At 51.2% G+C, this 12,270-nt stretch overlaps 1 protein-coding gene across 1 annotated transcript; it reads right to left on the bottom strand.

Moving 5' to 3' along the window:
• Nucleotides 1-2,289: 2,289 nt before the first annotated feature.
• On the bottom strand, nt 2,290-9,604 carry LOC126490802 (aquaporin-12). Its single transcript, XM_050125995.1, has 3 exons — nt 8,998-9,604; nt 7,148-7,264; nt 2,290-2,456 (listed from the first exon to the last, which is right to left on the bottom strand). The coding sequence occupies exons 1-3, from the start codon at nt 9,602-9,604 to the stop codon at nt 2,290-2,292; spliced, it is 891 nt and encodes a 296-aa protein (XP_049981952.1).
• Between the last annotated feature and the right edge of the window lie 2,666 nt (nt 9,605-12,270).

Raw genomic sequence — 12,270 nt, forward strand, 5'->3', positions numbered from 1 at the left:
CGATTTCCTGCCTTGGCTCATGTTCCTCTTTTCATTTCATTCTATTTTTTTAAACTATTTATTTATTATGTATACAACATTCCTTCCATGTGTGCCTGCAGGCCAGAAGAGGGCACCAGATCTCATTATAGATGTGGTTGCTGGGAATTGAACTCAGGTCCTCTGGAAGAGCAGCCAGTGCTCTTAACCACTGAGCCATCTCTCCAGCCCCCACCCACACACCTTTCATTTTAAAAGAATGAAGCAATAATGTAAATTTGTTTAGGGCAGTTTTCAAAATATGAGTAATGGCAGCTTCGTGGGGAAAAAATGCAAACAACAAAAACCCACCAAACACAGCAGAGAGGCTGTGACCTGCCTCCCGGTCCCGTCCATCAGATGTTGAAAGGTCTGACTCAGCTCCTAGAAGGGGAGAGACCCTGCAGACTGCACCCACTGGGATAGAGGACCACACAGGCTGAGCACCTCCCAGCCGGAAAAAAGCCACTTCCCAAGCTCAGGTCCTAATTTCACAGTTCTGCAGAAGGCACTGAGGTTGGACTGTCCCCACAGACAGTTCTGCAGAAGGCTCTGAGGTTGGAATTCCCCACAGACAGCCGGGTGTACTTCCTGAGGAGATTGTCCATGGCCACTCAGCTTCTTCCAGCATAGACCCGGCAGGCTGCCTCTCTGCCTGCATCCCTTACCTCTTCCATACAGAGGAAATCAGTGTTGTTCTGCCTTTTCCAAACCAAAAGTGAAACTATTCTGATAAACAAGTGTGCATTTTTTTTTTGCTAGAAATAGATTTATTTTTCATAAAAACACTGCATTTTATTTTGTCAGCAAATCTTAACTCATGGAGTTTTAGAGACTTCTCGATGTATTGCTTCATAGACATACCATAGTGAAAACGGTCAGTTTTCAAAAGCACTGGAAACAGTGGTGCAGCAAACACCAAAGACTGGGAACATACTCTGGGATTAATTCCTATCAAAAACTGTGTGTGGCTATCCACTCCTCTACCCCATGTATGTGGATGTGTACACACGTTTGTACATGCGTATGCGCACAGCACTTGCACAGCTTCTAGAATAGCTCCCAGCTGTCATCTCACCACCACGGCACAGACACGCGTGGCTCTTACATCCCCCATGTACATCACCCCGTACAGCCACCTTATATATAATGTATTATTTTTTTCCCTTTCCACATCTGGACCAAGTTCTGCCACATTGTGTCAAAAGACCGTGACCCTGACACTTCAATCCCAGCAGGATTTCTGTCCCAGCTGTCTGTGCAGGCCATGAAGCCCCCAGGCTGCCAGCCTCCCTGGGTTCAGTGTGGCCACAAGGAGCTGTCTCTGTTCCTGGGATGCCGCCTTGGGTGCGGCAACTATGACGCCACCCCCAGGCCTGATGCAGCTATAAAGTACTGCAGGGTGCTGGTAGGCACACGGCCCTTATCACCATCCATTGCACACACACTGCCCCCACATCACCACCTCTGCGTCCTCACCATCAAAGTCAGGCCACACAGAGCTGGCTCTCCAACCCCTTCCAGGAGCAATCAGGGAACTGGGGTCCTTGTCACTCATTCCCAGGTTGGTCGCGCCAACAAAGGGAAGGAGGCTAGGTGTTCCGGACAGGGACCTCTGCCAGAATGGGTATGTAGAAGAGCCTTAGAGAAGGTGAAGGGGCAGGCATGGAAGGGTCTGGAAGGATCTTCTCCTTGTTGTGGCCTCACCAGTATCCAGGAAACCTGGACTAAACCCTTGCTTTGTCCTCTGGTCCTACCCCACCACAGAGCAACTGACCCAGGAACTCCTGGGAGAAGGGTTGGCCTAGCTTTGGGGGATAAAGGGCCAGTGTCCTAAGGGTAGGAAATGTGAGAGATAGCAGCATTAGGTTCCTTGCTCTGGGCCCGGACCCCTGAAATATATCCACTGATCTCCACTGCAGGTTCCACGGTTGTCCTTGGGGTCCCCAGAAAGTCTTAGACCTCTTTTGACTGTGGGCTCCCAGGCATGTACCAGGTAGCCAGGCCCAGGTTAGCTCACCCTGGGCCTTTTGCCAGTCTTTGTAACCTTAATTTTTTATTATCACTCTGTAAACATAAATCAGGAAATAATGTGTCATAGGTAAAAAGGACTCACCCTCACCTGTCCTTCCAGAAGCTTCCGTCAGGCCAGGGAGTCAGGTGGGTCACAGACATGGTTTATTGGCAAATGGATTCATGGAGGGGAGCCCCAAAAGTCTCATGAGGTGACTGAAACCTTGTGAGCAAGACAGCTCAGCTGGACCGCAGTGTCTACAGCTTTTTGCCACTATACTCCTTTGTGGGCGCCTGGGTAGCAGCAGAACCTGGGGACAGCTTCCCTCTGGGAGTTCGGTACTTGCTTTTCTGCCGATAGAAGAGATTTCTCTGGAAAAAGCGGGGAAGGTGGCCCTGATGGAGTAGGACAGCCAGGATCATACCTGCAAGAGATGGGGTCAGATTGTAAAAGAGTCCCAACAGAAGAGCCCAGGCCCTCCCTGCAAGGCTCTATCTGGGATCTGGCCACATCCTTCCTCTGGGTCTTGCCCCTTAGTGCCGAGAACAAGCTGCCTAGATCTTTTGGAGCACACATGGGAGGTTGGGATGCTTCTAGATTATGCTCTGGGGACTCAGGATTCAGGGTGTCCCACGCAAATGTCCCACACCAGTTTTCAGTGCCCTCCTACAGCCTCTCTTTCAGGTTGCCTCTAAGGGTGGCGAAGCAGGCGGGCTGCTTTCAGTTAGCAGAAGTTTGGGGGGAGGGTATGCTGATAGGTTTTTTTTTTTTTTTTTTTTTTTTTTTTTTTTTTTTTTTTTTTTTTTTAATTTAAATTANACCTAGAGGAGGAAACCTCAGTTAAGAAAATGCCTCCACCTGGTGGTGGTAGTGCACACCTTTAAGCCCAGCACTTGGGAGGCAGAGGCAAATGAATCTCTGTGAGTTCTGAGCCAGCCTGTTCTACAGAGCATGTTCCAGGACAGCCAGAAGTACACAGAGAAACCTTTTTTTAAAAGCCTCCGTAAGAGTGGGCTGTAGGTAAAACTATAGGGCATTGCATTTTCTTAATGGAAGAGGGCCCAGCCCAAACTGTGGCTGGTGCCATCTGTGGGCTGGTGGTCCTGGCTTTTTTTTAAGAGAGCAGGCTTGAACAAGCCAGAGGGAACAAATCAGTAACTGCACCCCCTCCATGGCTTCTGTGTCAGCTCCTGCCTCCAGGTTCCTGTCCTGTTTGAGCTCCTGTAGTGACTCCCTTCGATGGTGAACAGTGCTGTGGAAATGTAAGCTGACTGACCACTTTCCTCCCCAACTTGCTTTGGTCATGGTGTTTGTCACAGCAATGATAATCCTAAAACGGGGGGGGGGGGGGAGGGGGGGAGAAGGGCTAGACCCCATCTGGGAGGGACTAGGGAGTGGGGAGCTGGCTCAATCTCTGTTTTCTTCTGGTATCCTCAGTCCCCACCACCTCCAGGGACTCAGAGGAACCAGCTAGCCAGGGAAGGAGGAGCGGTCTGATTTTTCTGTTTAAGTATTGAACTTGTGTAGTGTTCACAAGTTCCACTAGGAACTCCCTTGGTCCCACGCATGTCATCTGCTTCAGTTCCCATCAGAGATAGGTTCCTACGGCCATCACCTGCCTTGCCCACTCTCGGCTGCTGACCTTGGTCATCCCCTGAAGCAGGTGTGGTGCTGCTCCAGAAGCAGAGACAGCCCCTGCTCTGAGACTCCCGGGCAGCAGGACCAGCTTCCAATGGCTTCCTAATCTTCCCCACCAGGGGGCGCTGCCTCACAACTGCCCCCCCTCCTCTCTCTCAAATCTTCTTTCTTTTCTTATTGATTTATTCATTCATTTCTTTATTTTATATCCCAAGGGTGGATTCCTCTCCCTCCTCACAAGTTCCTGCCCTGACATTCCTTGATGATGAGCGGCACCTTGAGCTGGGAAAAGCGGGAGGGAAGGAGGGCACATAAAACAGAAAGTAAGACCCAGGCCAGCCCCATCGCCCGGAGGTCCAGCTGAGAAAGACTTTCTGTCTCCTGCAGCTCTCCGAAGTGTCTGTCACTCTGAAGCAGGTGATATGGAAGTGTAAGCCAAATAAACCCTTTCCTCCCCAAGGTGCTTTGGTCATGGTGTTTCATCACAGCAATGGTAGTTCTAAAACAGGTTAGGTCTGGCCTGGGAAGGACTAGGGAGCAAGAGGGACCAGCCAACTAGGAAAGGAGGAGAGACCTCACTCCCACCTCCCCCCCTGCCCCTCCCCCATCCACTCCTCCGTTTCTACTCAGAAAAGAGCAGATCTCTCATGGATACCATCAAAACACGGCATATCAAGCTGCAGTAAGAGAAAGCTCCTTTTCTTAAATGAAGGCTGGGCGAGGACACAGGAGGAGAAAGAGGGTCTCCAAAGCCGGCAAAAGAGTCAGAGATAGCCCCTCCCCTGACTGTTAGGAGTCCCACAAGTGGACCAAGCTACAGGATTGTAACAAAGATGCAGAGGGCCTAGGTCAGTATCATTTAGGCTCCCTGGTTGTCAGTCCAGACTCTGTGAGCCCCTAAGAGCCAGAATCGATTCTGTGGGGTTTTGTTTGTTTGTTTATGGTGTCCTTGACACCTCTGGTTCCTACAATCCTTCCTCTTCTTCAGTAGGACTCCCTGAGCTTCGCCTAATGTCTAACTGCCCTGTTCTTTTTTGGGGCAGGTGGAGGTGTCTTGTTTTGTTTTTGTTTGTTCTGTTTTGTTTTTTTCGAGACAGGGTTTCTCTGTGTAGCACTGGCTGTCCTAGAACTTGCTCTGTAGACCAGGCTAGCTTCGAACTCATGGAGATCTACTTGCCTCTACCTCCTGAATGCTGAGAATAAAGCCAACTCACCTTAGTTCTTAACGGTGACTCTCTGTCTCTCTCTCTCCCGCTTCCCCCTGTGTGTGTGTGTATTATATGTGTGTGTGTGTTTGTGTGTGTGTGTGTGTATGTATTTCTACATCCCAGCCATATGAAGAATGTGGTGACTTGATCTCAGTTCCTCATGTGTTCAACAAAAACATTTTATGGCACAGAGCCACTGCTCCAGCTCCTCAACGTTGAATTCTAACTAAACTTTGTAAATTTTTGTTTTCGTGTTGGCGACTTCTAGATGAAGATGGTGACTGGAGCTAGGCATGGTGGCACATGCCTGTCATTCTGTTGCGCCAGGCAGGAGGCTCAAAGTCTGAGGCCAAGCTGACCAGAAGTGACCCCCACATCGTGGGGGATGAACATGGAGGCAGCCTACCCAAGTTATGTTAAAAACTGAAACCTTAGGGTTGAAGAGATGGCTTGGCCTATAAGGTGCTTGTCTTAAAAGTACGAGGGCCTGTTTGGTCTCCAGCACCTATGTATATATGTAAAAAAAAAAAGCCAGGTATAGCACACACCTTTAGTCACAACACTCAGGAGACAGAGGCAGGTGGAGGACCTCTATGAGTTTGAGGCCAACATGATCTACATAAAGAGCTCCAGAACAGCCAGGGCTTCATGGAGAGACCCAAGCTCACCCTCTCCAAAAAAGCAAGATGTAGTGGTACATGCTTGTAAACCCAGCACTGGGGAGGAAGAGATAAGATCCCTGGGGCTTGCTGGCCAGCCAGTCTATCCTAATCAGAGAGCTCTCTCTCAAAAACAAAAACAACAACAAAGGAATGACATTCAAGGTTGACCTCTGGCTTCCATGTGCACATGCACCCAAATGTGTACTCACATACATGAACACACATGCGTACTCATGTATATGAACACATGCACATGCACGCTCACACGCAGGATCACATACATGAACACATGTACACGCACACGCACACATGCATTCACATCCGTGAACACATGTACACACGTGTGTTCGCATGCACGAACGAACACGTGTACACAGCACACAATGCACACATGTGTGTTCACATACATGAACACATGTATACACATGCACACACACCTACACACTAGTTAAAGCTGAAAAGTCATAGAGGAGCCCTGTAGTGTGTATTTGAGGACAAGGACATAAATTGGAAGCAGTCCACAGTCACCTTACAAGAAACCAGGTTACAGGGCTGGTGAGATGGCTCAGTGGTTAAGAGCAGTGACTGCTCCTCCAGAGGACCCAGGTTCAATTCCCAGCACCCACATGGCAGCTCGCAGCTGTCTGTAACTCCAGTTCCAGAGAATCTGACATCGTTATACCAATGTGCATGAAATAAAGTTAAATAAAGTTTAAAAAAAAAAAGAAAGAAAGAAACCAGGTTACAGGTGATAAGCCCGTATCTCAGTCCTCATCATCCCACGGTTGTGTTCGTGGGAAGAGCTGGGACTCCTGTTCCTGTTCCCTTCGGGTTGAGGCTCTACTCTGAGTCCTGCCAAGTGTGGACCCTGAAAGGAGTGGAAGGTTTCCAAGGTTCCAGTGGGCCTCAGTCATCTGGTAAAGCCATGGACAGTGTGGGGAGACCTAGTCCCTGGGCCCAGGGCCAGAGAGGAATTCCCCAGATCCTGTAGCGAGAGACAGAGACATCTGGTCGCCTTCCCCGGGTTACTCTAGCCCAAGGACTTACACTGCTCTTCCTCTTTCAGAACTTGGATGACTGGAGGGGGTTCACTTTGTGCTTCAAGGAGTCACAGGGCAGACCCACCGGGAGCTACAGGCCCTGACCACCCAGGGCTGCAGCCCTGAAAGACATGGGATCACCCAAGCATGACCTCTGTGCCCCAGAGATCCTGTGGCAGCAGAACCCAGGACAGCTTTAAGTAGGTATGTGAAGATGTCCTGGGGAGGAGGGAATCCCAGTCACAAGTGAACTTGTGCAGCCTGTCCCTGCTGCCCACACCGAGTTTCAGAGGGTCCGATTCTCCACATCCCACTTTCCACTCTACTCCGTCCCCTCTCCTCTGTGACAGTCCAAACCGAGACATAGCCATCTTAGTCACTTCCTCCAGCTGCCCACACTGCAGACACAAGGAAGGAGAACTGAGCTCAAACTCTTGTTGCCCCAACACCTAAGGTCCCAGGGAGCCAGGAAGGGTGGCAGCATCATGAATCTGTAGCAGGCAATGCCCTGTGTGTCTGTGTCTGCCCATGGACACCACCTAGGCCAACCTCACCTCCACTACTCACCCGCCATAGGACCAAGGCAATACACATGCGCATACTCCAGCAAGGTGTTCCCAGAGCAGTGGAATGTGACAGAGGCAGCCAGGGCGGGATTGAAGAAAGCAGATGTGTAGGGCCCAGCTGTGGACAGAAGCACCAAATCCTTATGGACTGATTCTGACTGAAGCTGAGACCAAGCTGCTAGACATGAGATTGGGCTCTTGGCACTAGGGGACTGGGGACAGCCGCTCTCCTTGTTGCATGCTGATGAGCACCAAGGAACAAGGCCAAAAAAGGTCACGGGAGAGGCGCTAGGACCAAGGTCATGCCAGGGATGTCTGACACACTCCCCCATCCCTTACCCTGAGTGAGACTCCTACATCAGGAGTCCTCTGATCCAACCCCCCTAACATCTGGGAGGTGACCCAGAGATATTGGGGAGAAACAGCAGGGGATATGGGGAGGGAAAGAGAAGAGAGGGCCAGAGCCCGAGAGGGGAATAAAAAATAAAACAAGGAAAGGAGCCGGGGCAGGGTGGGGGTGGGGCGGGAGGCAAGAACAAGACAGGGAGAGTAAGATAAAAACAGCAGCAGTGACAGAGATGTCACTTGCAGGCCTTGGGAGAACTACAGAGAAGTCACCTGCTGAGTAGCCACAGGAGAGAAGTGGGGTGAGGGGAGCAGTTGAGCCAGTTACAACCTTTCAAGCCATGCCAGGAAGCTGGACAATGGCTCTGGGCAGGCAGAGCAGAGTGTAAGCCTCAGGAAGAGCAAGCGCCCTGTGGACCTAGACTTAGGTGGGAGCTGGGAAGCCTGGCTTGCAGGGTAGGGTAAGGTACAGCTGCTCCTGTGTGCTCTGCTGTAGGTCACCACCCTCCCACAATCTCTGTGCTTCTGGCCTCAGCTCATCGCCTCTGACCAGGGTGCTGGAGGTCCTTCCCATGGTCTTGCTAGGGTCACCAAGTGTTGGGCTGACTTGGCTCAGCATTGGCTTGTGCTGGGTTCTTGGTCTTCTGGAACAAGCCTTTAGAAATCTCAGCTCTGGGGCTGGAGAGATGGTTCAGAGGCTAAGAGCACTGACTGCTTTTCCAGAGGTTGATTCCTAGCAACCATGTGGTGGCTCACAACCATCTGTAATGAGATCTGGCACCCTCTTCCGGCCTGCAGGCATACATGCAGATATTTTACTGCATTCAAAATAAATAAATAATAAATAAATAAATCTTTTTTTAAAAAAGAAGGAAAAAGCAGCCTCAGCATCCGTCGTGATGCAGTATCCATAGAGCCCGTAGCTCTTAGGAGCAGCAGGTCAACAGCCTGTAGTGTTACCTGTCCTGGGACCCCATCTAGGGATGCCTCCCTCCAGGGAGATCCCTGGGCTGATAAGTAGATCTGGGAGCCTTGAATCAGCCTGAAGTGGGCCCAGAGAACCCCTTGAAAGAACATGAGGGACCACAAAAACCTAGTCAGGATGCCAGCATGACCACAGCAGAGATCACAGGCGTGAGGGACTGCTACTGTCCCAGACCTGAGTGAGGAGGGTGTGACGACCCAGGGAGAAAGAAATCATAAGACTTGTAACCCTTTTTGGGGTGATCGGGAGCTCAGGAGCATCCAAAGCACAGCTGGGACCAAGCCATGAACGGTGTAATTGCTTCAGCTGCCCCAGATGTAATGAACACAGTTGGAAGCTATGGAGACATGCATGGTACAAGGCTCCCCTATACACAACCCAGGCCTAGCCTCCCAGACCCTACCCCCTTGTTGGGGGGCCAAACAAGTGCCTACAAGGACTTGTGGGCCCCTTGGTCAGCAGACCCCCCCCTTAGGGTACCAATGAAGGTGCTGAGTTCCTAAAAGTGGAGCCCGTCTTACCTGTGTAGGCCATGAAAGTAACCAGCAGGGCCAGGGCAGGCACCCTGTAGACGAGAAGGCTGTGCTGCAGGTGGAGGAGGCTCAGATGGAAGAAGAAGGTGCAGGCACCCTCCACCAGTGTACCCTGCAGCACGGATGTGCGCAGGGTGGAGCTGCAGTCCACAGCCATGAGGCTCTGCAGCAAGTGTAGTTCACTGAGCTCCCAGGTCCAGCAGTGCTGGGTCAGGGCACAGGCGGCCTGGGCACCCAGGACCTGGGCTACCACTTTCAGCAGGGTGTTGGGCAGTGAAGCCTCGGCCATGAGGAACTCCTGTAAGGCCACAGTGGGGTTGGCAGAGGCCCCATCAAAGGTGACCCCGTGCACCACGAAGAGCAGGAAGACCAGGGTCAGCAACAGGTCGGGCCCGAAGCCCCCGGCCCAGGGGCCAAGTTCCACCAACACTCGCAACTCGAGGCAGCAGGCTGCCAGCTGGGCTGCGCCTACTGCCTCCCGGGAAAAGTTAGCATAGGTGCCTGCTGGGAGCAGGGCTTTAGATGCCCTTCTTGCCACCTCACACAGGGCACAGGTGGCAAAAAAGAAAGAGAGGGATACGTTCAGACTGGCCATCACTCTGGGACCTACAGGGAGTTCTGCTGAGCTAGGACCTGGTGACGTGTGGGAGACTGAATGGCTGGGCCCACGGTCCAAGGACAGAGGAGCTGTACGAGAATGCACCTGGCTCCTGGGAACGCCACACCTGTGCCCCTCACAACTGACACCACTGGTCACAAAGCCAAGTGCTACAAGGAACACCCACAGAGGACCCGCCCTGCTTGGTATTCTCCTTGGGCTGAGACACCCTGTCCCCACTTCCCTCTCTCACTGGTCTGGGGCTCTGGAGACAGGCCACTTTTTTCAAAGCCACCAGGGGGTCTGTGACTCACACCAGAGTCCAGGCACCAGAACCACAACACCTCTTCCCAATGTCTGCATTGTCCCCACCTTGCCCCTCATCTCCCTGTGACTGTACTATGTCCCCTCCTGGGAAGGTCCCTTAGAGCTGGGAGCATACTGTCTCCTGCTCCTGGAATTAGCTGAGAAGTAGCTGCCCTACTGGGATCTGCTGTATGGACCAGGTCCCCCCCCCCTCCCATCCTCACACACGTACACAGGAAACCAGTGGGGAGCTTTGGGTTTCAGGACACTGGAACTACAAAGGTGGGTCACTTCGCTGCGCTTTTTGGTTTTCCTGACTGGCTATGTACAGAATAACCTAGAGGAAGTTCTTGACAAAATGATTGACAGAGAAGCATTGCTGCTTCCTACAGACCCCGGGATGTGTTGGACCAGGATGAGGACATGGTGCTACCTGCTGGGGACAGTGCCTTACACAGTACCCTGCCCTTTCACTGTGGACAGGTATGTTCCTGGGGCCATATGATGGGCTGTGACTCTCGGGACTAGAGGAATCAGAGAAACTGGGGACACTGTGGGGACTCTGTGCTGGGCCCTAGTCAGGCTGCAAAGCATAAAGGCTAGAGGTCACGGTCCTAGGGTGGAGGGTTGCCATAGGAGACCGCAGGGACACGAATGGAACAAGAGGATGAGTGTATATTCAGAGGAGATGCTGGGGGTGTCTTCAGGGCAGGCCAAGCAGCTCCCTCCCCACACGCCAGTCCTGAGAGAAGGGTAAAGTAGGTCCAGACATAACATGTCCCCAGCCACAGAAAAGACATTTCCAAAAATTGCTGCCATGATAAAAAGAAAAGAAATCAGCCGGAGATCTGGCCAGTGTTCCCCTAAGACACTACTACAGCTCCAGAAAGTGGAGCAGTGTGAAGGGAATAGAGAAAATGAAGGGTTGAAAGACCCTACAGACCCCCTCCTCAAAACCCGCAGCAGCCAGCCTGCTCTCGTAAGAACATCCCATGTGCTTGAGAGAGAGCAGGATGAGATAGGAAGACTGCAAGGCAGGATATCAATAAGATAGGACATCAACAAAGCAGGTTGACTGCAAAAAAAGATATCTATAAGATAGGAACAGGATGACTTTTGCTGACACCCATGCCGAGAGAGGAAACCATTCAAGCCCCCGCCTCATTCCGATAACCATGCTTTTGCTTCTGTAAACTTGCTTTTTGCTCTTCCCTATAAAAAAACCCACCCTCCAGTTGGCAGGCGCGCAAGTCCTCCAAAAGACTTGCCGCCCGCAGGTACCTGTGTTTACCCAATAAACCTCTTGCGATTTGCATCCGTATGGTCTCTGGTCTCGGCCTGTTCCTTGGCAGCGGGGAGGTCTCCTCCTGAGAGAAAGTCCTCTTCGAGGGTCTTTCAGGGTCAGATGGAGGTGGGACACCTGTCTGCCTGGGCTCCCAGCAATCCCAGAGACAAAAGCTATCCGGGCCCCACTGAGGTCAAAGTTAGGGAACTCAAAGAGTAGGTGTTGTTGGTTGTTTTGCTCTTTGGGGGCCCGCCACCCAGCTCCCAAATAAATACAGAGTCTTCTTCTTTCCTATGAATGCCTGGCCTTAGCTTGGCTTATTTCCAACCAGCTTTTCTTAATTTAAACATTCTCATCAATCTTTTGCCTCTGGGCTTTTTATCTTTCTCTTTTCTGTGTATCTTTTCTTTCTTCCTAATTTCAAGTCCGGCTGTGTGACTGGGTGGTTGGCCCCTTCTTTTCTCACTTCTTAATCTTCTCTTCTCCCTTTTTCTCCTTCTATCTATTCTCTCTGCCTCCCAGCCCCGCCTGTCCTTTCTCCTGCCTTGATATTGGATATTCAGCTCTTTAGTAGACCAATCAGGTGTTTTAGACAGGCAAAGCAACACAGCGTTACAGAGTTAAGCAAATGAGACATGAAAGAAAGCAGCACATCTGTGCATCGTTATCAACAGTATACAGAGGTGCAACACATCTAGGAGTTTTATTTTGTTTCTTTACATGCTGTGTATGGGTTTGTGCACATGCATGCAGGTCCCCACAGAGATTAGTGTTGGATCCCCAGAAGTTGGGATTGTGGCCTTGGGGGTTGCCTGGTATGGGTGCTGGGAACTGAACTTTGGTCCTCACTCCTGACCTGACCTTTGTTAAGTCCTTGCTCCATCACCAGCATGTGCTAGGGTTTCTATAGATGCCTTTGGTCAAGTTGACGGAGCCCCCCTCTGGGACTAGTTTACTGGAAGTTTTATTAAGCATGGACATCAGAATTTGTCTGGAGATTTCTCTACAGAGACATTACAGGCAGCACAGTGGGTACCAAGGCAGAGCTTTCAGCTCATTCCTTCCTTTTTTT

The sequence above is a fragment of the Alexandromys fortis genome, unplaced genomic scaffold, assembly GCF_014885135.2.
Source record: "Alexandromys fortis isolate MF-2015 unplaced genomic scaffold, M_Fortis_MF-2015_v1.1 scaffold_254, whole genome shotgun sequence".
Classification (NCBI taxonomy): domain Eukaryota; kingdom Metazoa; phylum Chordata; class Mammalia; order Rodentia; family Cricetidae; genus Alexandromys; species Alexandromys fortis.